This window comes from Sceloporus undulatus, chromosome 4 (assembly GCF_019175285.1).
Source record: "Sceloporus undulatus isolate JIND9_A2432 ecotype Alabama chromosome 4, SceUnd_v1.1, whole genome shotgun sequence".
NCBI lineage: Eukaryota > Metazoa > Chordata > Lepidosauria > Squamata > Phrynosomatidae > Sceloporus > Sceloporus undulatus.
The window spans coordinates 165458469-165484310 of NC_056525.1; the positions used below are offsets into that span (position 1 = coordinate 165458469).

At 41.3% G+C, this 25842-nt stretch overlaps 1 protein-coding gene across 2 annotated transcripts in view; it reads left to right on the plus strand.

Annotated features, from left to right (window-relative positions):
* The window catches only part of GMDS (GDP-mannose 4,6-dehydratase), a 348578-nt gene extending 330261 nt beyond the window's left edge, over positions 1 to 18317 (plus strand). For both annotated transcript variants that reach the window (XM_042466035.1, XM_042466034.1), the window contains 2 exons: positions 14848 to 14916; positions 17730 to 18317. In XM_042466035.1, the coding sequence (XP_042321969.1) occupies positions 14848 to 14916; positions 17730 to 17792 (132 nt within the window). In that variant the 3' untranslated portion in view covers positions 17793 to 18317. The remainder of the gene's footprint in view (positions 1 to 14847; positions 14917 to 17729) is intronic.
* Positions 18318 to 25842: the final 7525 nt, after the last annotated feature.

The following is a 25842-nucleotide window of genomic DNA, read 5'->3' on the forward strand; positions in this document are numbered from 1 at the left end:
AAGGACTTCATTTGCACAGAAGAAATATCCCATAATTGTTTTTTAAAAAGAAGTTTGGTTCTCAGTCCATAATTCATGTCATACCTTAAAAATTGGCAGCAAAACCACAGAACATAACAATGGTTTCCTGCTATATTCTGAAATGCACTCTGGTAATCTACAACCCATATTAAACATTACTTTGGGGATTGCTGGTTGTGTGAGGTAAGCTATTTGAGATGTGATATGCCCTACCTACAAAAATACTATATGATAGGTAGCTGCAACAGAACTGTCTAGTAAGCATTATTATTAATTAGGGATAAATTAATTAGGAATTATATAATTAAAGATCCAGTGCGGTATAGTAGTTTGAGTCTTGGACCAGGACCCTGAAGGACAAAAGCTGCTCAACCATGGAAACCGTTAGAGGGATCTCAGGCAAGCCATTCTCTCTGTCTTGGAGGAAGGCAACAGCAATGGCAAACTTCCTCTGAAAGAAATCATGCCAAGAAAACCCTAAAATAGTGTCACCGTAAGTCAGAATTGACTTTAAGGTACATAACAACAACAACAAAGACAGTCAGCCATCAACTTTCACATAGGTTAGTGGGTACAGGATCCCTGTGAAAGTGGGGAAAAACACAAATACAGGGTGCTATTTTTTAACCTGAGAGAACACTTCTCTGGGCAGTTCTACATTTCCAGCACCTATAAGACTTTTGGTCAACTAGAGAATTGCACTGGAGGATCTAGGAATGCCAAGAGAACACTTCTTTTTCGGTTGTGTGTAGGGCAGCCTGGGAGCCGACAGCAAATACAGTAATCCACAATAAGATCAAAGAATCCATGTGCCCCCCAAGAGCATTTTTGAGGCCCACAGGACCCCATGTTTCTATAAAAGCTAGCATTTGATTTACTTCCTGGTATTAAAAAAGGCATCTCCTGGGCATAGAGGGGCATAACAAAATTGCTCCAGCACCCTGAAGGGCATGCATGAGCATTTTTAGTTTAAAATTTTACTTTAGTTTTTAAAAACTTGGGGTGGAAGCATGGCAGTCATTCTCTGGATGGCATAGAGGAGCAATCCGCTCACTCAAATTCCCCACCAGCCAGCAAACAATGCAGAAAAAATTAAAATTTGTCTCTAATAATGCTCTGCAAATTGGTTTTTCCATGCTGATACTCTGACCCCACAACCCCTGGAGTCTCTAATTTAATGAAATATCTCAAGGGATCATACTCTCCAATATTTATTAGATGAAAATTGGGACACGTGTAGGCAAGCAACATCAGAGCCTGGCAAAAGTTATTATCATGGAGGAACATGGAAGCTAGGAGGGGCTGCAACAGTTTGACTTTGCCTGAGCCTACTGGGAAGGGCAGTTGGCTCTCCTCTTCCCCCCTGCGGAGTTATGGGAATTGAGTGAAAACTACAATGGCACTTTGAACTTAGTTTCAAACAACTGAACTAAACTGAGCACCAAGGGGGAAAGTGGGAGGAGGGTGCAAAAACTGAGGTATAGCAGCTGAAGATATGAGACAATGTGTGACGACAGGATTGTCCTTGCAAACTGAGAACAGTCAGAGGGTATGAAGGTTGAAAATCAAAAAGGGAACTTATTACTTGTGATGAAGCACACAGACAACATGAAAGTAAAGCAGATGGGATCTCTTCCCATTTCAGTCTGCTGCCATACTGCAGAATTAATGCAATTTTATATGGTTTTAACTGCCATGGCTGAATGCTGTGGAATCCTGGGATTTGTAGTTTGGTGTGGCACCAGCGCTTTCTGGCAGATAAGACTAAATAGCTCACAAAATTATGAATCATAGAATCATAGAATTCCATTGCATTGCACCATGACAGTTAAAGCAGTGTCAAACTGCATTAATTGTGCAGTATAGATGCAGCCTGAATGTCCATTATTCTTTTTTAAAAACCTGGAGAATGCTCCTGTGCTGCTGTTTCTTCTGAACATAAAAGTAATTTGGGCAGAAGCATTTGAAATTGACAGTTTTTCCTTTTGTGAAATGTTCTTTTGCGTTTGCTGGAGGGTGAAAAAAAATCAAGATTTTTTTTATAGTGGATCAAAAATGCCTTTTTCAGTTGAAGGTATTTAAACTAAGAGTTCATAGAGAGGACAGACTGACATGTACACTGTCTTCATTTTGTGATGATGCTGATTCCCTGAAAAAGCAGTGGAGCGTATAAATATTTTAATAATACATATCTGTGAGCACGTTCTTACAACTGTGAGGCTTATTGATTAGATCTTAGCATGGATCTACCCAATAAGGTTGCCAGGAGAAAAATGGAAAGTGCAGATATCCATAGTCTAAACAGCCTGGAAAGTAAAATCTCTAGACCAAAAAGATAAGTACAGTGTGGTCATAGCTAGATTCTATTTAATGGTGAGATAACAGGGAACCTTTGACTTTAGAGAGGTGGGAGAATGTTGTATTAAAAAGTTCAGCTAAGGCACTGTCTGTATGGGCCAAAAGGTTCTTTTTCGCCTATTCTGGCACCATCCTATGTACAACCCAAACCCCATTTCTGGTGCACGTAGTCTGGACAATCCAGCACATTCAGCACCAGGGAACTGGGGTATTACAATCTTAAAACAAAGTAAAATGACCTGCTCAGAAGCCAGTGACCCTTGGTAGTGGCAGATACACCGGGCTGCTCAGTGAGACACCTGTGTAGATAGCCACTACGGCACAGAAACAGAGGGACAGGTAATGAGGAGGGGGGTGAGATCAGGGCAGATCTGAGACCAGGATACTCCAGGCTGCCCCAGAACCACCCTGGTCCATGCAAGCAGGGCCCATGAAAATTAGCAGCCTTTCGAAATCCAGCCCATGCTCTGTAGAAATCTTCATTCTGCCTTCACTCATGTCCCGTAACATCTGTGACACAGTAAGAATAAAAGAACATAATACAATAATGGTAGTAATCTGTTTGTTGTCATTCTTCCTTAGCTTCTGGCAGTCTGTGGTTTTTAAACCTTGAACATGAATCCACATGGTTTAATAATTTTGCTAGCGCTAGCTGTTATTTCTGTTCATCGTGATTTTGTCCTACACTTTCGAAACCCTAACATAAAAGCCATTTTGTCCTCCACTTTCTGAACCCTAACATAAACCACAACCTTTCCATAGGTCTATCCAACAATATTCATGGGATGTTTAAAGGTCCAGCACCTTGTGAACAGAGCTAATTCTGTAGGGCCTTACCACAAAGTCATCATCTAAAATCAGAAGTGTTGATTAGGTGATAAGGAACTGTGACATTGGTCACATCTGTACTAGAAGAGACCCTGGAGTGTTTTTTTTAATTGTTGAATCTAACTTAATAAGCTTCTCAAGACTGAGTAGATCTCTAATGTGCTTTTATTTAGATCACTGTTCACTGACTGGACTGAGCTTATGTTGGTGATTTTAGTACCCTCTTAAAAGACTAGTTAAAAGTATACTTCTTTTTCTGAGCTCAGAGTAAAACAGTAAAAGCCCTACATGGCCTGGGTCCAGTCTACTTGAAGGAACGCCTCCTTCCATACAGTCCTTCCCACACACTCTGATCCTCCGGGAAAAACCTCTTACAATCTAGAAAGACCAGACTGGCAATGACCTCCCGGAGGTCCTTCTCTGTCACCGCTCCAAAAACTTGGAATGACCTGCTGGAAGAGATTTGCCAATTATCCTCACTCGAGGCTTTTAAAAAGGCGGCAAAAACCTTTCTCTTCCGGCAGGCCTTCCCCGATTGATAATGTCCGGAACCTATTGAATCCCCCTTTTATTCTTATTCTTATTTATAATTTGTTTTTAACTTTGATGTATTGTTATGTACTTTTAAAACATTTTTTTTTTTTTTTTTAATTTTTATTTTTGAGGGAGGGTTGGGTTGGTTTTTTGTGGGGCTTATTGTTTTTATTGTTGTATATTGTATTTTCTTTGTTGTTATCCGCCTCGATCCTCAATCGGAAGAGGCAGGATATAAATAAATATTTATTATTATTATTATTATTATTAAAAAGTAAAACAGTTTTTCTTTTTTAAAAATCTTATAAAGTATAACAGAGTTTAATTAACAGTGATGCAGTTATCTTTAATTTAGGCTGCACCTGCATGGCACAAATAATCCAGTTTCATGCCACTTTAACTGCTATGGCTCTGTGTGATGGAATTCTGAGAACTGTATTTTTGAGAGACATTTAGCCTTTCCTGTCAGAGAGCTCTGATACCACGACAAAGTATGTACCCAGAATTGCATTTTATTGAGCCATGGCAGTTAAAGTGGTGTCAAACCAGATTATTTTTGCTATGCAGATGCAGCGTTAGTCTCCAGTAAAGCTGCATCAGGCATTAGGCAAAGACCATGTAACTAAATCATCTCTGCCAGATGCCTCCATTGCAGACATTTCCTTGGGTTATAGGAATAGTCCCACTAATATCATAGGCATGCCTGGTGAGAATATTGGAGAAGCCTTCTCAGTGGCTGCTCCCAGACTAGGAATTTACTCCCATGAGAGACTAAGGGCAGATCTACAGGGGACAAATGTACTGGTTTCCCCCCAACCACATGTCATACCCTGTCCACAACTCAGGGGCCAAAGGCCTAATTCAACTGCAAACTGTCTACACATGCAAAGGGCAGTCCCACAGTGATCCAATCCATCCCTGCTTTAAAGCAAATTTAAAAGACTCACCATTTGCTCTGGATCTTCCCAAAAAATCTGGAGCACTCTGGAGCACTGCCTTCACTAGTATGGGTCACTCCCACTGAAGTCACAACAAGGTGCCCAGCCATGTGATCGACACCAGGAACCATTTTTTTGGCCTTTGAAGAAGGCAGTGGCAGGCAACACAATGGGACTCTTTGTAGACAGCAACTTCATATCATTTCAGGGAGCCCAGGTGATGAGGGGAATTCAAGGCAACTTTGGGGCCAGAAAATTCCATGGGTAGCCCAAAGTATTCTGGCTAGTGTAGACCTGCCCAAAGGTAATACTGCACTTTGGCACTACCTTAACTGCAAAGGCTCAATGTTACATAATTCTGGGATCTGTAGCTTTGTGAGATATTTAGCCTTCACTGTCAGAATATTCTGGTGCCACAACAAACTACAGATCTCAGGATTCCATGCAATAGAGCCATGATATTGTTGTTTTGTTTTTAAAGCTTTTGTGGGCTTCCTTGGGTCCAAGTTAGGAGAAAGCTAGCATATTAATTAAAATAACAGTTAAAGCGATGTCAAACTGCATTAATTCTGCAGTGTCACCTATGTTGAATTTCTCTTTCATGGTGTATTCATCAGTAGTCTTTCATCCAAGTACTAACCAGGGTATTAAAACCTCAGAGTGAAAATCCTTTCTAGCACAGTTGCATTGGGTTGCAGCTTTCTGTAAGCCGTTGCATGAAGGAGCTGCATAGAGGGCTGTGGAACTGATTGCACAACCATATGGATCAGAGGTTGCACAGAAAGTACTGCAACCAGTTGCACAAATATTTTTGGAACTCCTTAGCTACCTGCTTTTATGGTTTTAAAAAACTCTGTGTAGCATGCCACCCTTGTGCTAACTCTGAAAATAACTGCTAGTGCAACTGGACTTGTCCTAATGCAGTGGCATAACTAGATATCAGCTAAAACCCATGTCCAAAAAAAAAAAAAACACCTCAAGTGACAGATGCTGGCGGGAGGCAGTGGCACCCCACAACTGCTCCTCTTGAGCGCCTGCCCAGTCTTTCCCCTCATGCAGACAGAGCTGTATTCCTGTGGAGGACCCTGTCCCGATCCCTGTGCTGAAGTAAGGTTCATCTATCAGTTTATTGAAATGGAATGGAGAATAGGATTGCATCTTATTTATTTATTTGTTTACCTCAGACAGCAAATGATTTGGGTTAGCCCTGGAGTATATTGGTATAGGTTTATATCTGGAACTTTATCCAATTAGTTTTATGTCAGCCTTCTCATTTAAAATTTCTTGTTCAACAAATAGAGACGTTCCTTGGCATGAAGTAGTTACAGTTCTGCTATCTGTCTGTAGAGTTCAGTGGCAGAGGAAATAGTGTTACCCCATTTTGTCCTTGGATTCAAGAGTGATACAGCTGAGAGTTTTATGCTACTAAAGAATTATTTCTGTGTTGGGTGATCCCCCACTTCATACAAACGTAGTCAATTTTAGTCTTGCAGGTCTCTAAATATGATTCTAAATATGGAATATGAAGGCCGGAATCTCACTTTGATAGTAATAATTTGGAACATCGTATCTATAGAAGGAGAAGCAAGAAATATTCTTTGGGATGAAGAATGCAACAGAAGTGTAAGAGAAGCTCTGTGAAGTCACGCTTAGCAGTAAACAAGCACCTGCAAAGGGTTACTCTTTGTAGTGTCCTACTTGGACTCATGTATTAAAGCTGTCATCAAAGTAGATCTGATTATTTTGCACATGGCTTTCCTGAAAGGATGTTATGATTTTCTAGATGTTTGGTGGCTGGTGATAAATTAGGCTTTTATGATGTCATGTGAAAGGCCATTGCTTGGATTTCCTCTTTTGTTGATCATGCTGAGGGATACATTTTGGAGACTTGTTCCAAATACAAAACGATCCTGCCTTCTTTTACCTTAACCCTTTTGTTCATCATATGCTTTGCAACAAGGTAGTCAGTGCAGGGGAAAGCCTATTAGAAATGTTCAGCAGTCATATAAAAGTATATTTAGTTTTACACGTTATTGTTGAAAATCATGGGAAACCTTCTGCCAAGATTCATTGTTGATTATCAATAACTAATAGACAGCAAGTATTTTTGCTAAAACATGATTTTCCATTGAGGAAAAGATCTCATGTTTTTGCCTGTTTTCACACTTCCCAGATTCACAGAAACATAAACTGTCCTTGTGTGATTATAGGAGGGACAGGAAGACTTGTAACTATTAATCAGAAATGTCAAGAGAAGATATCTCCCACCTCAGAAATATACTGAGGCAAGATATCCATATAAATCACAGCCTTGTGACTCCCTCTACATGTTTTAAAGTGCTTGTGTTCGTCAGACTTTATACTTCTAAAGCATCTAAGAGACTGAATTTTATGAGTACCGTGAGAACACAGTGACATCATTTATCATGTATTGGAAGCTCCAGAATCTGACATTTTTCCATGATTAAGTGCAGTGCTGGGGAAGAGCTTTATATATTCACAGCATCATAGAGTTTGAAGGGAGCAAATAGCAGGTCAATCCATCACTCTCATAGATACAAGATGTATCAAGTAGAGATGCTTCAAGTACATAATTTGGGAAGATGTTTAGGGCCCTGAGGTAGCTGTTTCATTCGAGAGATATAACTTTAGTATGCCAAGATACTATTCCTTGTAATAATCATCTGAGAAATCAATAATCTCCAAGTCGAAAAAGTGGTGTTTATGATGTTTGTTATGTGCCTTCAAGTCAGCTCTGATTTATGGTGATGGGGACCCTCTGCTAGGGTTTTCTTGGCAAGATTTATTTAGAGGTGGTCTGCCATTACCTTCCTCTTAGCCAGAGAGAATGTGACTTGCCTAGTTCCATGGCTGAACAGGGATTTGAACCTTATCTCCCAGAGTCCTAATCCACCACTGAGGCCTCAAGTCTATTCTGGCTCTCTAACCATGATGTAGGTGGGCTGAATCAAGGGAACAGGCAAAGGAGGTAGAAATGCAGTCATATGGGGGGACATACTAGAGTGGTATCAGTGGTGGATCTGCACAGAGAAATAGTGGTTGCTAAATAACAGTGGCAGCTTCAACAATAAGAATAATAATGTAAACCAGTGCCATTTATTAACAATATGTAGATTTTGTTAAATGATCTGCAGAATTTGGAATTTCAGATCCATGCCAAGCTATAATTTCTCCATAAAATTTAGAAAGAAGCATATTTATTTACTAAAAAACTGGGAGGCAAAATGTATAATTCTAAACAGCAGTACTAGTGATAAGGGCATTTAGGTTAATTTTGGGTGTGAAAAACTCACTACATATTGATGTCACCATGTCATTTGCATGCAATGAAGATATTTTTGTCTAAATAAAAAAATACATGAGAGTGAACTGACAATTTCTGATTGACAGAAAGGTGGCCAGCTGTTATTAAGTGCCAGCCAATTCAAACAATAAATTCTCCTCATGGAACTGATGTAATAAAACCATCTCGTGGTAACTTGACCACATCACCATGTAATATGAATTGAACCGTATGTTTCCATAATGAGAGAGCAGGAGAAAAGTTAAAATCACTTCTGTCTCATCTGTACTGGGAATACAGCTTTTCCTTTTGTTTAACATAACTAAGAGTAACACTTTCCTTCCTGATGTAAAGATGGCCTTAATGGGCTAATCTGAAGCCTGCTGAAATCAGTATTGCTGACTGTAGGGTCTATGGAGTAGCCTTCCCACTGGAGAGCTGTCTGAGTAGGGAACAATTTTTGGCCAAGAGAAGCAGTCACATAATTTTGCCTATATTTATATTGTTGGCTCTGTGATTTGATTGACATAAGCACAAAGATAACGCCTCCATATGCTCTCTAAAGAGATAGATATGCTTTATGTCTCTGTGTTGATTAACATGTGCACTGTTTCCATCAAAGCATTTAAACGCCAAATGGCACAGGACACATACTGCCAACTCCCTCTGTTTTGCTCCACTGACCAGTTTATCTCCATTGTCAATGTGCTTGTCAAAGCCCCTGTTGACTGTCTCTCTTTCCCTGAGGTTGATATGAAGTATTGTTTTAATACTGACGGCATTCTCTTGGCCCCTCTGATGGACAATGCCACCAGTTCCTAACTTCCTGAACAAACCAGACAGTTGGCTGTTTGCTTGTCTCTTATCACTCCCTGTCACTAAAGGAGAGGTCTGGATTCAGCTTCGATTTGTGCTGATATACTGCAGTACGGTGGGAAATGTGGGCCGAAGGCTATTCATTACCATTATCATCAAGCGTATGTTTATTACTTTTCAGGATCCATGTCCCTTCGCTTTTTTGAGATACCCGAATGAAAATTAACAGACAGGTTTGGGGTGAATGATGTTTTTGTTTTCCCTCATTTCTTACTGACTTAGCAGTATCATGGAAGCATTTTAATGGGATCTTATCCTAAAATGTGCTGAGTGTCAACAAAACTTGAAAGCAGTGGAGGACTTAGAAGCTCAGCACCTTTCAGAATCAACTCCTAATGGAAGTCACCACTATTACACACACACACACACACACACACACACACACACACACACACACAGAGCCTGCCACAAAAAATAATGATTATTTATATGCAAGTTTTTAAAAGATTTGAAATGCTTTTTGGTTCCTATACATAACAACTTTTAATTGCAACTGAACCCCACTGTATATCTCAACTGAGTAGGAATGCTGGCAGTTTCTAGTCTTTGGGGCTTTTCATAAAACCGCTCTCCTAAAACACGTTTTTGAAAAGCTGTTCTTCCAAGAGCAGAGATCAGCCACTTTGCACTACATTAAAATAAATGTAGTTGACGAACAAAATTCATGCCCATTCTTCTCCATCGCCTTGGTATTCTGCTTGTTTTTCAATTTTGTTTTTCAAAAATAATGAAGGGGAAAAATTAAAACTGAATGCCTTTCATAGATGTCCTTTTCAAATTCCTAAAGATACTGCTTTTCCTTTTAGATTCCAGCCTTGTCAGGTAAAATACATTGAACTGTATTTTTCCATAACTGACTGTTAAGTAACCATGCTGACTGGGGTGATTCGTATTGAACTTTTTGGAACATCAGTCTGGGAATGGATGCTTTACAGATGTGTAATAGCTGATTGAGAGCCTAGGAGACCAGGGTTCCAATCCCTGCTTGGCCATGGAAACCCTCTGGGTGACCATGGGCAAGTCACTCTCAACCTCAGAGGAAAGCCATGGCAAACCCCCTTTGAAGAAATCTTGCCAACAAAACCCTGTGATAGGTTTGCCTTAGGATTGTCATAAGTCTGAATTGACTTGAAGGCACACAACAACAAAGCAGCTGATCCACAAACGATGCAGATATTTACTATATTGTTACACATTTCCCATTGTAGAATTATAGTTATTAAGGGCAACAGTATGAGGTTTAGTTTCCTTCAGATAAGACCACCATGAAAGAAATGTATGGCATCCCTATAAAGTTTCATTTTCAAATAGGAAAGTGGTACTTATTTGAAACAAACATGTATTCCTTTGGCAAGTAACAAATCCATTCATACAGCACCAGATCTCCAGATATATGATGTGTGCTTCTCCAGTGTTGGCTTCCAGGCTCTGGACCTCCCTTCCTGGCAGGGCTAAACCCTTCTTGATATTTTTTTAGACAAATGAAGACTTTTTGGTTTGCAGGCCTTTGTATATGGGAAAAACACCTTCAGTAATATGCTGAATTGTTTCGATTTGTTGTGTTTCCTTTTTAATAGGCATGCTTGTGATTGCTTCTTAATTCTATTGATAGTTTCATTATATTTTAACATTTATATGATATGTACTTTTAGCTGTATCTGTTTTATGTTTGTAAGCCACCTTGAGTCCCAGGCAGACTTGTTGTTGTTGTTGTTGTCATGACTATTGTCACCCTCTACCCAAGAATCCAGGAATCAGTGAGGTCTGGGCAATGAAATAGTAATAGATTGGATCACAGTAGCACAGCTACAAAATGTGATGCTGCTTGAAATGTGCCACATTATCGGAAGAGCAGGAGCAGGAGGATGGCAGTGGTGATTATTGTATAATCAACTCTCAAGACTACCCCTTAGTTTCAGCTAGAAACTCCCAACTTGGTCCGATTTCAAACTGTAGAAACTACCTCTGCTTCCACGTTTTGCAAGCTGGATGACAGACTATGAAGAAGAACAGGCACAAGTCTTTCAGAATCATTTCTATCTAGCAGGTCCTTGGGTCCTAAAAGATTATGTTTGGGGCCAAACCACAGTGATAGACCCATTCAAAACATTCAAGACAAAACAAACACATATGAAGACTGGAATAAAATGACATTGCAACAGCCTACAGGACATGACATGCAAAGGGTCCAAAAAGCTCATACAAACACAAATGTAGGTTTTCAAGTTTCCCCATTTCAAATGTTTCACCAAACTTTACAATATTCGTTACATGAAACCAGTGATTTAGATTAATATTTTTCTTATGAGGAAACTTTTGTACAAATTTGGGAGCTAAGGTTATTTAAGTGCACAGTCCCTGAAGAAGGGGAAAAAATGGTTCCGTAAAATTCTTGAGTAAGCACTATCAGCTCTTCTGCAATACTGACTGATCTGTTGACTTCTGCTGTGAGTTTCTTGTATATGGGCACACATTAAATTAAAATGTGTTGGTCCTAAGCCTACAGGACTTGAACAGAGTGGTTGAGGACAGGCTAAAATAACAATCACTACCACTAAAACAAAATTCCTTCTTTGGACAGAACTTAATACTGGTTTCATTATGTCCTCAAGGAAATTACCCTGTCTGTTTGCCTGTGTTCTCAGTAAAACAGTGATGTGTCAGCTATAACACCCTATACTGTGCCATTGTACGTGCCTCCCTGTTTACACGTCTCTCTTTGTGCTTTCCAGCCACTGTGGGAAGCCTACCTGTTTACATGTCTCTCTTTGTACTTTCCAGCCACTGCGGGAAGTCTCAGGATTAGGTTTAAGTTTCTGACAAACAAATAAACAAAACACATCCCTTCTTGGAATTCTGTTAGCAACACCCTGGAATTGTTCTATGATGCTTCCAAAATGCTTTGCTAAGAAAATTGAATTAAACAGTAATACATTGCATAGTGTAACCAGATCATTCACCTAATGAGCTAAAATAAAAGCTATGATGACACCTAGATCCAGAACTCAGGAAATGGGATATTGACATAGAAATGGTTGCATTTTTTCCCTCAATGTTCATTGCTTTCTTTCCAGACCACACTCAACAATCGGTTCTTTGATGCAAAAGTATGTGCATTTACTAAGATCATCAAATCAAAATGCCAAGATCATGTTAAATAAATGTAATTGTGTAGTATTTGACACTTAAGACTGCAATTACAAAATGAGAGGATGGTTTTTTAAAAGCCTTGCTAGATAAACTCACTTTTTCTCCTGTCCTAGAGAGATCATATCACAGTTAAGTGAATTTAAATCTGTGGGAGATTTGTACAGTAGTGTTAAAACAGCAACAATTTGGCTGTTGGCTCTCAGCTGCTTTGCCAAGTACTCGGGTTTTCCATAGGCTGGTTTTCCAAGCAGAGGTTGTAACTCACATTTTACATTTGTAATTGGTAAGCATTATTTTCCTTTTCACAGAACATAAAGATACAGATTATTTTGTTCTAAAAGATATACTTTAAAAACACTTCACTGGTTTTTCAGTTACTGACAAATTAGTGAAAGCAAGAATGCTGCCTGGTATTTTTGTTGAGTTCTTTGCATCTGTCTCCATTCATAACATGGTGAATTCTACAGAAAGTTGTCTGTGGGATTTCCTCCTTTTTGCCCCCCCCCCCCCCCAGCCTCAGTCTTGCCCCCAATATCTTGAGTATTTTTAGAGTCCATTGGCAACAAAGCAAAACCATTTTGTAGAACAAATAAACAGCAAACTAGATGGTGCTTTGAACTCAAAATCATTTTGTACTGAATGCCAGCAGAAGCGGAAGACTGGTAGGACTGCATTTGGCTTGGTCAGATGGCTTTTGATTTTGATACCTCTCCCCTTTTTTTTAGAGGGGGGGGCATCTTCACCTTTCAGAATTGTTCTGATCTCATTTTGCGTCAGGAAAGCAAAATGCTGGCACAAAGTCTCTGTCTGTTCCTGGACTGGCATATAGGCTCGAGTTCAAGATTTAGAAGCAAAATGGGTCCATATCACATTTCATAAACCATGTTAATAATGCAGCTGAACAGTAGTTTTTATTCCCTATTCCCCCTTGCAACTGTCCTTTGTAGGTTGTAATTATTCTGTTTTTCATAGCACTGCAAAATCAACCTTTCATATTGCTCAGGGATCATTGAATTGTATCTAATATATCTTCTTGTAATGATTTTTACCACTCAATGGTAATGAATGCTTTATAACTAATAATGGGACCAAATAAGAATTCACATAGGAATTTTAGCCATTTTTGTAAATCCTAGATACTATACATATTTTCTCAAACATGAGTCCTAACACATCCTGCTGTCCAGATTCTAAATGGATTTAGGTTGGTAGTTTTAAATTGGTTGTTGCATTTCCACTCTCTGAATAAATAGACCTCATCACTTCTTTAACCAGCTTCAAAACGGAGTTGAAAACCATCCTATTCAGAGAAGCCTTCCCAGGCATCACATAATTGTCGCTTACTATCTGATGTTCTGTTGTTGGCTGTTTATTGATCCATTTCCTGTATTGCTATGTACTGTATATGTATTATCCTACTTGTGAGTATGTATTTTCCCTGGATAATGATTAACCTTCCATTTTGAAGCCAAGCCCTCCCTCCAGTCCATCTGCCTTGGTCCAGGCCTTGGAGGTAGAGAGGAACTGCTGGACTTCTTACCCTTTCCCGTCACCACTCCCTTCTCCTTCTGTGTCATGTCTTTTTAGATTGTAAGCCTGAGGGCAGGGAACCGTCTAACTAAAAAGATTGCATGTACAGCACTGTGTAAATTTACAGCGCTTCATAAATAAAGGTTAATAATAATAATAATTGTACACAATTTTCACATGACCTTGCATCAGCCTTTCTTAATTTCTGGTATGCATTAACAAAATTCACATGCAGTGTGATACAGTTTAAAAGGTATTACTTGGAGTTATTTTCAAAATCATAACACCTATCTGCAGCCTGTGAGTGTTGAACTTAACAGGATTCCCTTCCAGCAGTCCAACAGTGTGGAAATAAAGGGGGTAGCCCATGACAAAGACTGTTATGGTGAGAGCAAGGTGTACACACTGTATAGGACACTAGTTCATGTGAATATTTTTTCACAAGTAAAGTTTAGACTATATTCTGAATCTCTGTAAGTGTAAATACAAAGAAAATCCTTGTTTATCAGAAGAGTTTTTAATCAGTCTTTTCTTTAATTACTGACTTTCTTCTGTTGTGAATTTCCTAGTATCTGATGACTTGTGAACAGATCTTTATCCTTAATGAAGAAAGTGAAACATTCAGTAGTTCCATTTTATATACTGTATAATAATTGTTTCATCTATCACATGGCATTTCTTAGGTTTATCAACACTGGTCACATGCATTGTACCTGAAGAACATTATAGTGTCAAGTTTACTTTTTGTTTTAACTTCTGTAAGAATGTCATAGTAGGATACATTCATTTCAAATAGTTCTACCAGTAGCACACTGTGGGATAACATAAAACAAGACCATCTCCATTCAAGAATCATTCATTTTTAATGTACAGAATGCCTTGTAAATACAGAAAGCTGTGAAGAACTATTCTGAAGTGCTGCCTCCTGGTGAATTGTAAGCCACAGTATTTCAAATGGGATTGCAAAATGTGGAAAGAAGGAGAGGGAAGGTTGTTGAAAATTTCAGAGAGGCACTAGCACTGTCCAGAAACTATGAGTGGATGGAGGCATCTGTAATGAAGTTAGGGGGAGGTAACGTCTATTAACACTTTTGTAACCATCAGATTGTCTTTCTTCTGCTGCTGCAACCTGGAAAGCAATCAGTCTGAGGCCTTGCTTTCATTCTGTTAAAGACAAATTATTATTAGCTCTGTGTGTTTGTGTGTGTGAGTATGACAGAAAGAAAGAGGTTCAAATTCCTCTACAAATAGTTACAAAAAAAACAAATAAAGATGCTGGGTTTTTCTCTCCTCCCTCCTTTCCTATAGGATTTTCTACAAGGTGACTGCACGAAAGCAAAGCAAAAACTCAAATGGAAACCCAAAGTCACTTTTGACGTAAGTTCTCTCTCTCTTTTCTTCTCTCCATACTCTTGATATGGCGGCCCGTTTCAGAAACATTTTAAAATGTGTACTCTATTTACAGCAGAAACAAGTAACATTTCACAACATTTAAAGTTTGGGCTTTTTTAAAGGTAAAAATCTGGAAATCCATGTATAGAGCAATAAAAGAGGCTCACTGCACTACTCACTACTTTAATTGGTCTGTCTCACTTGTAAGCAATTCTGTGAATTGGAGCTGGACACAAAATCAAACTTTGGACTTCAGTATTTTCCTGAATATACTTCTTTGTAGTAAACTACAATGGAAGTTTACTTGTTCCCATCAGTATTTGGGGAGACTTTTTTAACCCTGCACAGGACAGAGTTAGCCAAGATCTCAATGGAAGTTAATCTGCTGCTGCTAATGGCCTTTGTCCCTGGTAATACATATGGCCAAGAAGAGAAGAGGCCATTGAGATCCCTTCAGACCATCTTAACTGACAACAGAAATAACATCAGAGACAAAATGTAGGCCTGCAACTCAGCATCTCCACTTTTCTTCTCGTCTGTGCTTTTTAACATCTTTGCCTGATGAAGAAGCCAGTGAAGTTTCAAAAGCTCACGTCATGTGATTTTGTGTCAGATTTATGTCATATTTTATGATTTTTAGGCCTGTTACACACGGGCATAAAGTACGTGCTCCACGCGTACTAGGGTTAGAAAGGGGTGTCACTTCCTGACGCCCCTAACCCTAATACATGCGGAGCGCGCACAAAATGGCGGCGCCTGTTCCACACGGGGCCGCCATCTTTACGTAGCGGACACGCTGCGTCCGCACGTCACGTAGCACATATGACGCTGCAAGTGCACCATTGGTGCCTCGCAGCATCATATTCGCGCTGCGGAAAGAAGCGCCATTTTGGGACTTCTTTTTGCTCTGCGAGGGAGCTGCGCAGTTTGGCTGCTGCGGCTCCCTCGCGGAGCAACCGGCAGCGGCACGAGACCGCCCATTTTGGGCGGTCTGTAACGCGCCTTAGTTGGTTCAATAAAGGTGTTACTGTACTGTGAATTTTGGATTTTCTTTTAAAAATTATATCCTACTGATGATAAAAAAATGCCTAAAATCTCCCCAAATGTGTTAAGAGGTGACAAATAAAAATTACTTATATCACTTTTAAAAAATCTCTGTAGGTTCTCCAGCACAATTCTTTGGTCAACATCTGGCAGATGTGGACCACAGAATTGCGCTGGAAGACCTAGAGATTGCTAGAGAGGTTTTCTTTCAGGTTAAAAAAAATAGTGGGCTTTTTCATTTTATTTGTGTTTTTTCCACTTTCATGGAGGTCCTGTGACCCTAACCCCAGTGAATGTGGAGGGCCAACTGTAATGTGTTAAAAGTAACACTGCTACTAGTAATACTGTACATTAATTCCAAACTCTGGTTCCAGTTACATGTTTCAGGTTTAATCCTTCAGACATATCCAAAGCATGTTTATCTGCATCATGGCTGTATAGAACCAATGTTAATTATAAAAAACACAACACTTTTTGTAAATCACAAAATGGGACAGATGCTGGTGAGCAGAACAGAGGAAGTTGTCATGTTAACATTTTCAGTAGTGATTGGAGCAATTTATGCAGCACTTCACTACAGAACAGTTACAATAGTAATTAATAAACTATTGTGGGACAGTATTGCATTTTCTGAAGCCCAGGATTTTGCAGACAGGCTGCACAATATCCTCCAAAAAAGAAGGATTAAGTTCTGATGAGAAACACCAAAATAGGTTGTCAGGTAAGAAAAATCCATGTGTATTCCTGGTAGCAGAAAGAGCCTGAGCTGCTTCAGGCTGAAAATCCAAATAGCACCCACTATAGTTGTGGCAAAAATATGAAATAAGCAATAGAAGTGATACTTTGCTGACATTTAATAGTCCCTTAAAATTTTGCTGCATACGGGCTACCTGACTATAGGACCAGCTCTGGAGGGCACAATAAATAAACTGACTATTCCTTCATAAACTGGGGGGAATACAGGGCTACCAGATGTCATAACCCTAAAAGGAGGACAAGGCACAACAAAATGTAGGACATTCAAGGAAAATGTCGGACATTACAGACTAAAAACACTCATAAATAAACATCCATGCTTCTTAATCATATTCAAAATGGAGAACATTTTGGAATTCCTCCTGGACTGAAGGCTGAAATGTAGGTCATGTCTTGGAAAAGGAGAACAACTGATCACTCTGGAGGGGATACTAATTAGTGGGGGGAAATGTTTCAGCCTTTGATAAGGAAACAAAAATATTTAAATGTCAAAAATACCAAAGCTAAGTTAGGGTCTCGCTTTAAATCAGCAGAGTAGCAGAGTAACTATGCTTCCCTAAGAACTGAGACTGACTCCAAAAACAACACAAGTGGCTTGTACTTTAAACAAAAGTTTACTAATGGCTTTAATCTATATATACATAAAGGCTATATCCTAATCTACCTAGTGAATAGTTCAGGTAAAAAAAATCTTTTATTTCACCATCTTTCCCAAAAAGGTTGAGAGAGGAGGAAAATGAGAACATGCAGTGCAGGAGAAAATCTTTGAGAGACAATGCTAGTCCCAAAGGGGGAGTGACCTAAGTCACAAGGTTAGTTTGAATGGGGGGGGGGAGTTTGCATGCAGGAAATCCCTATCTATCTAAGAGAATGCAAAAATCTTCCAACAGCAAATGATTCTGGAAGAGAAGGAGGTAATATTGTGGGGACATAGTGTTTAATCTATGGAGAGCTCCTAACTTGTGTGTTTGTGTGTATTTTTTCCTTCCTTCTGGCAGGAGCTGGTAAAGGAGATGGTGAAAGCAGATGTGGAACTCATGAGGAACAACCCCAATGCATGAATCTGCTCCTTGTTCCCTACCTGCACAGTCCCTCACGGCTGAGGCTCCAGGAATGAGGCCCGATTATGAATCACACAGCTGACATTCATGGGGATGGGGATGACAATCACTTCTGGGGGTGTTGGATGATTTGCTGCCATTTTATTTCCCTGTGCTTGTGCAATGGATGGGTTTTCCTTTCCAAATCTCAACCATGCATCATGGCTTTGAATTCCTTGCAAAGGGGTAGGATGAAATGGTGTTGTTTTTTCTCCCGATGTGTAGATAAGAAGGTGAAGGTTAGCTTACCATTCCAGATCATTTTCTTTTTATATTAAATACATATTTCATATGTTAAGATGTCACAGGGCATTTTTAATAAAGTGAAGGGGGAAGGGATAGAATGGGGAGAGAATGAGTTGCACTTGCATTCCAGAGTTAGGGGACATGAAGGAAAGACCTGGAAAAAAAGAGTTTCCAGACTACTGGATCCTGTCACATTTAGGTTTATGTGCCCAACGGAATCATATTAAATTCTGAACATTACATTGCATCTCCTGTTTAATATTTACCTATTCACTCAGACCGTGATTAGAGGTTTGGTAATTTGTTATGCACAGTCCACATATGAGTTATATACTGCTTTCTACAAATGTGTTTTCCATGTGGGAAAAGTCAGGTAGAAATGACTTACTGGTGTTCGGTGGATCTTTGCATTGAAAGCAGTGTGTCATTATTATGTTTAAGGTCATGCCAATGTCTTTGATGAAAGAACCATGAAGCAAAATTGTGTTGTTTCCCACTAGTCTTTGGTTATAATGCCTGCCTGTCTCTATCCTGTCAAGCTCCTCCACACAATTTCCAGCTATCTCACCCTTTCCCTTTGCTGCAGTAAGCTTACACATTTCTATACCAGACTTGGGGGCAGGGTAGCGGTGTTCTCATGTTTTTTTCCTTCACCTCTCTCACACAGAATTGTGTGTGTACATATTCAGGGGAACCTGCTACAATAAGCTGCTCTGTGCAGCACCCAAATTCCTGTGCACAACTGAGCTATTCACATCTCATCCTGTTTCTGCTTACTATAATTAGACCTATAGGAGCCTGAAGCAGCCACAAAGATGGCCTTAAAAAGATTAAGAGGGGAGGAGGGAAATCCAGACTTCAAGACATTTGGTGCCAACATTATCCAGGTTATGAAGAGGTCGTGGATACCATACATTTCCCCTTCCAATGGGTGCTTCCACCTAGCAATCACTCCGCTTCCCTTCTTAAGTCTTTTCCTAACACTAAAGCAGTGTGGACATTTAAGGAGCTGTCTGTGTTTGGAGGCTGAGCCCAGGCTATAAAACTCACCTGACAGTGAGGTTTCATTAGAACAAGACATGATGGAACCTGGTTATCATCTGAACTCCCTAATACAAGGAAAAGTGAGATGTCAGAGCTTCAAAATGGGGGGTGGAGGTAGACTACAATTCCCAGAATTCTTCCACCAGAATGGCCAAATTCCTTGAAACCTAATCTTTTCAAGCTCTGCAGAATTTGAACCCCTTGTAGTCCAGAAAATCTCTTACAGGATATGTGGAGGGGGGATATCTATGGGTAGATGAAAAATAAGGGCATAAGAACTCTGCCCCCCCCCCCCCTTCCAAATTTCTAGCATTTGAGAGAGTGAGCCACTGAACTTAAGTCTACTGTGTCCCCGTTCCCCGGGTACCTTTGCAGTGTAGATGCAGACAGAGAGAGAAAGGGAGAAGTCATTTTTTGTGTGGTGCGAGGCCAGGCTGGGCGAGGAAGATGCTTGGAGGGCAGTGGGGGCTGGCAGGGGTGGGGGATCCCAATTGGAACCAGATGTTCCCGACAGGCTGTTGGAGAAGCAGCAAAGCCAAGCAGCCCCTGGCCTCTCCAGGCAGGTGGAAGGCGACACGGAGGCAGGAAAGGAGAACAAGCTGGGCCCTTGTTTGGCCACCAAGGGAGGCCAGCCCTTTCCCTCCCAATGGCTTGGCTTTGGCGCTGGCCTCTGGGGCCTCTGGAGGGGAACCAAGCACATCCTCGTTTTCCAGGACATGTCCTCTATTTCAATTCTCTCTCCAGGAAAAGTCCCCAAACGTCTTGCATTTGGAGCAGGACTAAGAAGCACAGATTTACATTTCTATCAGTATTTTTAGCTTTTATTTGGCCATGTACTTCATGCCCAGCCTTGGTTTTCTGGAGACAGGGTGGCCTCATCCGCAAGGAGGATACGGCACTGTGAAATGGAGAACCTGACCAAATCAATGCTAAAAAGCACTTCTAGAAATACATAATCCAACCGCCTTAGCCCTGCTCCAAATGAAGGACATTTTGGATTTCTTCCTGGGCAGAAGGTTGAAATGAATGGCATATCCTGGAAAAGGAGGACTCCAGTTTCCTGTCTTTATAATTCTCAGCTCTACTGCCTCCCCCAAACTCAGGGTGACCAGAGATGTCCTAATAACAACAATGGATGAGAAGACACTGCAAAATGGAGGCCATTCCCAAGAAATGGGGGACGTGACCAAATCAAAGCTAAAAAGCACTCCTAGAAATAAAAATGCATGGTTCTTAGTTACACTCAAGATGGAGGACTTTCCGGGGGGGGGGGAGGAAGGCCTTGCGCCAGCATGATGTAGCGGTTTGAGGGTTGGACAGCAGTACTAGAGACCAGGTTCCAATTCCATTTCATCCATATAAAGCCACGGAGTGTCCTTGGGCAAGTCATATCCTCTCAGCATCAGAGAAAGGCAATGGCAGACCCCCTCTGTACAAACCTTGCCAAGAAAACACCATGGAAGTCAGGGAGGTGATGGCTGCCCCTTCTAATGTCTTCTTTAACCCTCTTACAAGCCTGGTGTGGGCACTTACCATCATTAGTGAGGGGAGAGGCAGACTGATCCAGAAGCAGACTTTACACCCATTAAGTTGGAGTATTCTGTGAGTTGCAAGTGAAGTAGTAATACAGTTGTTACTGTCATTTCTCAGGCTGGATTTCTTAAGAACAGGTCTCCACCTGAGGTTTCTGTACCAAGAAAAAGCTTTCAGTTCCTGAAAGGACAGGAATGATGCACCTTTGGGTAGCCAAGAGAGATGTGTCTCAGTTTTGTGAGACTTGGTCCTAGAATCTGGTAAAACTGGAAACCTCTCCCCCAACAAACTCCAGGAAGGAGACCTCAGTTCTGCTCATGGCCTTCCTCACAATAAAATATTTATTACAACCAGGAGCAGAAAGAAAACACAAGATTTGTAGGTATCCTCAATGACCTACATCCTACAGAAGAGCTGATTCACCATTCATCTGTGGACTCAATGGACCTACTCCAATTGGGACAAACAATTGGATTCAGGCCCTTCCTTGTTTGAAGACCATTGAGAGATCGGGCAGGGAATCCCTTGGATCCTGTGAGGAAGAATATGTGAATTAATATGGGTATCTGAGAATTAATATGGATGTCCACCAGTTCTTGAAAGGACAAGAATGATGCACCTTTGGTGGTCTTGATCCTAGAGTCTGTGGAAACTGGAAATCTGTCCCCCAAGAAACTCCAGGAAGGAGACCTCAGTTCTGCCCACAATAAAGTCATATGTCACCTCAAAATAAAGTCAGAAGTCAGAAAAGATTAGAAAGCACACAACAAATAAAAGCTTTAAAAACACTCATATAAATATAAATTCATGCTTCTTAGTCCTGCTCCAAATGGAGAATATTTGGAATTCTTCCTGGAGAGAAGGCTGAAACTGAGAATACTTCCTTAAAAAGGAGGATGCCTGGGCACCCAATTCAGAAAAAGTTGCCTTTTGGAGACTGACGCATTGAGCATTGGAAGGCTGTGGCTTCTTTCCTCCTCCCAACACAAAGGTCCAATCTGGACTCCTGGTTCAGCCTCCAGCAGGCACCCAGGTCAGGAGGAAAGCAGATTCCAACCTGGCTTGCCCTCCAGAACCGGTTCTCTGGGGCCCAATGCGATCTCCATCCCTTTCGGTTTCTACTTGGGAAGACTGGAGGCCGCAGCATCTGGAAAGGTCTATGATGCTTCAGAGATTCAGGAAGCTGCAGTCCAACTAAGTAACTTTCCCCCACCTAACGCCCCTGGCTTTGCTGGTTGGAGGGTCTAGGGAGTTGTAGGCCAAGCCAGTAACTTTTCCAAGAGGGAGACAAAAAGGGTACCAGCTTCTGCTTTTTGATGGTGGTTAAACATTTCCACAAAGAGAAGGTCTGGGTTGCAACTTAATCTTAACACTCAATTTAACAGGATTAAATAATGGAATGGAGGATACATCTTGGGAAAAGAGGATGCCCAGCCCATTTGGAGCAGAACTAAGAAGCAAGAATTGGCCTTTCTATGAGTGTTTTTAGCCTTTATCAGGCCATGTCCTTCCTTGTTTCTGGAATGTCCTCCTTTGCAATGATGCTACCCTGCCCAAAGGGGCAGCATCCTCCAAGCTTGAGGGTGGCCTCCTCTGCCTCCAAAAGAGATGGAGGTCAAGATGGGGGGGGGGGTGTTAAGGAAAGTCTGTTTTTGCAGCTGCCTTTTAAGAAGGACTTAAAAACCGTTTAAGGAAAGAGAAGGCTGAGAAATGGAGGCCCTGGACAGCTTAAAAAGGCTGCATCCACCCTGCAGAAATAATCCGCCTTGACCCCACTTTAACTGCCCTGGCTCCATGTTATGGAATTTTGGGAATTGTCATTTGTTGAGTTGCAGTTTCCAGAATTCCATAGCATGGAGCCAGGGCAGTTAAAGCAGGGTCACACTGGCTTATTTCTGCAGTGTGGATGTAGCCAGAGAGAGGGAGAGATGTGTCTCAGTTTTGTGAGACATTTAGCCTTCTCTATCTAAGAGTGCTGGTACAACAACAAACTACAGTTCCCAGAATTCCACAGCATGGGGCCATGGTAGTTAAAGCGGGGTCAACCCAGATTACTTCCACAGTGTGGATGCAGTCAGAAAGAGAGAGAGAGAGAGAAATGTTTTGTGAGACATTTAGCCTTGTCTGTCTGAGAGCCACAACAAATTGCAATTCCCAGAATTCTATAACATGGTGGGATCAAATCAGATTATTTCTGCTGTGTGGATGCATCCTGTTTGTTTCCTTACACAGTGTTTTGGATTTTTCGGTTGCCCCATAACCCTTGGCAGGTCTCAGAAGCAAATGCTTTTGAGTGGGATATATTGCAAGGGAAGGGTCCACTGGGTAGGAGTGCAGCTGGAAACGGTGACAAGGGACATGGTTTTAGGAAGCACCAGGAAAAATAAAAAGTCACTGGATTCAAGGGGAGGCTGGAGGGAGCATCCCATGGATGGCCCTACTGGGGTATTGCTTTTCTCTGGTGGGTGCTTTTCAACCTTCTCCAACTTGCTCCTCTTTGCTTCTTGGGGAGCAGGCACATGGGAATGGTTCTTCCAGCTTTCTGAAAAGCGAATTGCTCCAAAAGTGTTGGATTCCTGCTTTCTCCCAGGAGTGGAGGGTGGGAAGAGCAAAAAGGACGAGAAGGAAGGGAATTCTTTCTTTATTTTTAATTCATTTGTTAAAAGAAATGGAAGCTGGGTTCTTCTCTGGCTTGTCATCTGGCCTTCTTGCCAAGGGAAGGCTTGCATCTAGCCTTCCCTTGCACCTTTTCTCACCTCCTTCACCTCCCAGGGCAAAGCCAGGTGAGTGAGTGAGTGTCTCCTGCAGGTAAGGCACCTTCGTCCACCTTTGCCCACCCAGATTGACTCCAGATGGTTTATTTAAGGAGCCAAAAAAGAAAAGGTGATCCACTGTCGAAGAACTAGATAGAGGCCATCTCCCCCCCCCCCTTCCTTCCTTTTCTCTCTCATGTATGGGATGGCAACACAAACACACACACAGAGTATCAAAACCTGACAGGAACACCTGCAACAAGGACAAACTGAAGCCTACAATTTACACAGAAGGATGCTCCACCAAATGCAAGCTTCGAAGCTCTCTTTTTCCTCTTCTCTTTCTTTCTCCTGTTTTATGGCAAAGCCTTGCTAGGCAAATCCAGAGCCTGGCAAAGATAGTTTGGCCAGTGGAGGAAGGGGAGTGGATTGTGGGACTTGAAATCCTCCCCAAATACCTTTGCCAGGCCCTAGCAAGGGCCAGTGGGGGAATTCTGGGACTCAGAGTCCTCCCTAAGTACCTTTTCCAGGCCTTGACATGTAGCAAGGGTCAATGGTGGGACTCTAGGACTTAGAGTCTCTCAAAATAACTTTGCCAGGCTCTGTATTTGCCTAGCAAGGGTCAGAGGGGGATTCTGGGACTTAGAGTCTCCACTAGAAAGTTGGGACAAGGAGAATCTGTTGAAAAGGGAGATGCAGTGGAGACTTGAACCCAGAGCCAAGCTAGGGGCACTGCCATCCTCTGTCTCTTTCCCCCTTGGCTCCAGATCAAGGCAGATTGTCTGCTTTCAAGAGCAAGTGAAACTCTCCAAGGAAAAAAACATCAACAGATGCTCCAAATCTGTCAAATGATGGAGTCCTCCAGACCTGGAGGAAAGTACTTATTTGAACTACAACTCCCAGAAGCCCACCAGCATCCCCTGTGGCTTGTCTAAGATGACCAGATGTCCTCATTGCAAAGGAGGATAAGGCACCCGTAAAATGTGGGACATTAAAAAAATGGAGTACATGGCCAAAGAAAAGCTTTAAAAAAACACTCATATAAAAATGTAAATTCATGCTTCTTAGTCATTCTCAAAAGGGAGGACTCTTTGGCATCCCTCCTGGACAGAAGGTAGAAATGTAGGATGTGTCCTGGAAAAGGAGGACCTCTGGTCATCCTGGGCTTGTCTCTTTCAGGCAGGTTCATCGTGGCCAAGTTCTGCTTTCTCTACATACTGGGGCTGGAATTACAAGGTCTAATAGTAGTAGTAGTAGTAGTAATAATAATAAGAACAATAAATTGCAAGTGGGGAGGGATAAAACAAAACTGGGAGGAGGAGAGGAGGAACAAAAAAGCATCAGCTAAATAAAAACGAACGGCAACAAAAGGCAAAGATGCCCTTGTTTTAGCAATCCACCCAGAAAAAAAAGGATCATCAGAAAAGTCCTGGTAAGGCTAGGAGCAAAGAAAGGAACAGGGTGACCAGAGATCCTCCTTTTCCAGGACACATCCTACATTCCAAGCTTCTGTCCAGGAGGGATTCCCAAATGTCCTCCATTTGGAGCATGACGAAGAAGCGTGCATTTCATTTACAGGACTGTTGTTGTTTCTTAGCTTTTGTTTGGCCTACATTTTCCTGGAATATCCTACATTTGTGGTACCTTGTCCTCCTTGGTGCGAGGACAGACCTGGTCACCTTGGAAAAGATGAGACCCTGCTTGTCTCCTTCCCAATCCCTGCTCTCTTTCTCAGACAAAGAAGGCCAAACTTCTCAGGAAGGCCTGACTCCCAAAGAGGAGATTTGGAAGCAGATACTCCAAAGGTTTCTGCTGCTCTTTTTCAAAGACCTGGGACCTCCAGGGAGAAGATGCTCAGGATTGCATGGCTGATGTTAGGCTCTCAAGCCAGTTGTGTGTGAATGCGCTTTCAAGTTGCCTGTACACTTATGGCAACCCCATGCATTTCATAGGATTTTCTTAGGCAAGAAATATTCAGAGGAGATTTTGCCAGTTCCTTCCTCTGAAACAAAGCCTACAGCACCAGATCCTCCTCTGAGGTTTCCCATCCAAGTAATAACCAGAACTGCCCCTGCTTAGTTTCCAAGATCTTTAGGGTATGTAGGCCTTCAGCCAACCCTCAAACCAGGGAATGGAGAGGAATTGGATAAAAGGATCCTTTAGCTGCATTTCAATGCCTAGCTGGAACAGGCAATTGGATTGAGGCCTCCTGAAGGTGCATCTGCACTGTACAAATAATGCAGTTTGACACTGCTTTAGGTCCATCCTATGGAAGGTTGGGATTTGTATTTTTGTGATGTCTTGAGCCTTCTCTGCCAAAGAAATTAAAGTTAGAAATTAATTCCAAAAAACAAAAGTATATAATGGACAATATATAGAATCTTGCAAATTCTACTTAAATAACTGGACAGGAGTCTACAAGCTTGTTCAAAGAA